This window comes from Mustela nigripes, chromosome 6, assembly GCF_022355385.1.
Source record: "Mustela nigripes isolate SB6536 chromosome 6, MUSNIG.SB6536, whole genome shotgun sequence".
NCBI lineage: Eukaryota > Metazoa > Chordata > Mammalia > Carnivora > Mustelidae > Mustela > Mustela nigripes.
Window position 1 is genome coordinate 24,158,452 of NC_081562.1, and position 2,751 is coordinate 24,161,202.

Sequence of the window (2,751 nt, forward strand, 5' to 3'; positions counted from 1 at the left end):
TAGCATCCCAAAAAGACTGAGACAAGGACAGATGGAAAGGAAATACAATGCTGGCCAATGAACCATAAAGAAACACATAGCCAGTTGCTCAGCCATGTGGGATAGTTCCCAAACAGGCTATATAACTTTTTATGTTTCATATCTTAGAATAGTCTATAAGAACGGAAGGTAGAGAGAAAATGTCCCTGCTGTTTTCCTCCTGTCTTCTATACCCTATTGGTGAAGACTCATCTCTGTATTTCCAGGTTGGATCACCTGGCCCCATAGGCGGCTACTGGGTATGCTAAATCTCATACCTTGTGATATAGCATTTCCTCCTACTTCAAAAGTGGTGGAAGGAGCTGGAAACTCCAGATGGTAGCTTCAGGTGGTAGAACCAAGCAGGCCAGCATGGAGTCAATCACTACAGCAGCTGCTGGAATGCAGCAAGTGGTTGACGGTCCAGGAGTTGAGTGAAGACAAAGAAAAAAGAAATCCAAGACTGTGCAAACAGTATATCCAAGACACAGATTCTCTTGAATGTCAATGCTAGCAACACTCCAAGGAAAACAGAGTAGCAACATAGAAGGAATCTGGATGCCCAACACTGTGAAACTACAATACTAGTCCTAGACAATTCACACCCAGATTATTATGAGATAAAAATAATCTCCCATCTTATTTAAAGGACTACTTTTGAGGGTCTTTGTAAAAGTAGCCAAAACTATAATATACCACATGTCTCGGAAATTTCACTTCTTAAAATCAGCGTAGATTATCACTTACAGTATGTATAAAGATTCATATACAGACACATACAGAACGTACAGCAGATGTTCATTGCTAACATTAAATGCCTATAACAGCAAAGCATTAGAACAACCTAAATGTGCAACAATAGAGTAATGGTAGACAAACCATAATTTATCTGTAGTATTAAATACTATCAGCAATCTAAAACATATAGTAGATCTGTACATTCTGACATGAATATATTTTACATTTTTATTTTAAAAAGTGTAGAATGATGTGAACAGTATGCTAACACTTATCTTTTTAAAAGTGCCATAAAATGATACTGTAATATTTGTATTTCTATGTATGTCTCTATATACCATGAGAGAATGGGGAGAGAAAGAGAGAAGTTCTGAAAGAACACTCAATAAATTGTTCACAATGGTTACCTCTGTGAAGGAACTAAAATCAGAAGGAGGGAATGAAATGAGACTTTAGACTTGTCTGTTTATTTTTATTTTTTTTATTATTATTTTTTTTTATCATGAAAAAACTGTATTTAGATTTAGCCAGCTGAACTCAGTTTAGATGATCCCAATTTTGTTGGCAACAGCCAAAGCATCATAGTCAGGGGCCAGCCGAACGTATGCCTTCTTCTCTCCATCAGGCCTGATTAAGGTGTTGACCTTGGCTACATCAATGTCACAGAGCTTCTTCACAGCCTGTTTGATCTGGTGCTTGTTGGCCTTGACATCCACAATGAACACAAGTGTGTTGTTGTCTTCTGTTTTCTTCATGGCTGACTCAGTAGTCAGGGGGAACTTGATGATGGCATAGTGGTCAAGCTTGTTTCTCCTGGGGGCGCTCTTTCGAGGGTATTTGGGTTGCCTTCGGAGACGCAGAGTCTTGGGTCGTCGGAATGTAGGTGATGTGCGGATCTTCTTTTTTTTGTGACTGTGGACGCCTTTCAGCACCGCTTTCTTGGCTTTCAAAGCCTTTGCTTTGGCTTCGGCTTTGGGAGGGGCAGGGGCTTCCTTCTTAGCTTTCGGCGCCATCTTCCTATTTTTATTTTTTTAACAAAGAAAAGGCCTTCCTGTGTTATTTATGCAATTCAAAGTTCATTTAAGAATGTGACAGTAGGATCATGTGGTTGGTTCAGTTGGTTGAGGGTCTGACTCTTGGTTTGGGCTCAGGTCCTGATCTCAGGGTCCTGAGATTGAGCCCGCATGGGGCTCCATGTTCAATGGGGAGTCTGCTGGAGATTCTCTCTCTCCCTCTCCTGCTGCCCCTCCCCCTGCTCTCTCTCTCTCTCTCCTCAAATAAATAAATTATTTTTAAAATGTTAAAGTAAAACTATTAATAGTCTGTTATCTTTGAAAGCCAGGATTACAAGAATATTTGTTCTATGTTCTTTTCTGTACATCCCAACAATTCTATAGTGAATATATGTTATTTTCATTATAAAAAACTAATGGTTTTTTAACTAAAGCATGAAGATGTATATACAATAACTACTACAAATTGAAAAAAGAAATCCCATATTCGCTAATTACACAGACTTTCCACTAACTGCATCACATTAGGGGAAGTATCTCGAAGCACATTCTTGGACTACATACTATTTGCTTCATTTACTAAATCTCAAAAAAGGCAGAAGATGTTTTTGATTCATTCAGGCATTTCTAAAACGGAACTCCAAGACTTGGGGTCCACATGGCATATTTTCCTTAACTCCATGTCCAACCACTTTTTTTCCCCCAGTGTTCCAAGATTTATTGTTTATGCACCACACCCAGTGCTCCACGCAATAGGTGCCCTCCTTAATACCCAGCACCAGGCTCACCCATCCCCCATTCCCCTCCCTTTCAAAACCCTCAGTTAGTTTCTCAGAGTCCACAGTCTCTCATGCTTCATCGCCCCCCCACCCCGATTTACATGTCCTACCACTCTTACCCCTCCTTATCATTCCCCCCACCACCAACACTATAACTCTGAGCTTACTACAAAGCAGAAACTAAAGGGAAATACGCAGATACA

The 2,751-nt window shown here is 39.9% G+C and overlaps 1 protein-coding gene across 1 annotated transcript; it reads right to left on the reverse strand.

The window, feature by feature from the left end:
• Positions 1 to 1,263: 1,263 nt before the first annotated feature.
• LOC132020506 (large ribosomal subunit protein uL23-like) lies at positions 1,264 to 1,775 on the reverse strand. Its single transcript, XM_059404652.1, has one exon. It carries the CDS (start codon positions 1,767 to 1,769, stop codon positions 1,299 to 1,301), a length of 471 nt encoding a protein of 156 aa, XP_059260635.1. The 5' UTR covers positions 1,770 to 1,775; the 3' UTR covers positions 1,264 to 1,298.
• Positions 1,776 to 2,751: the final 976 nt, after the last annotated feature.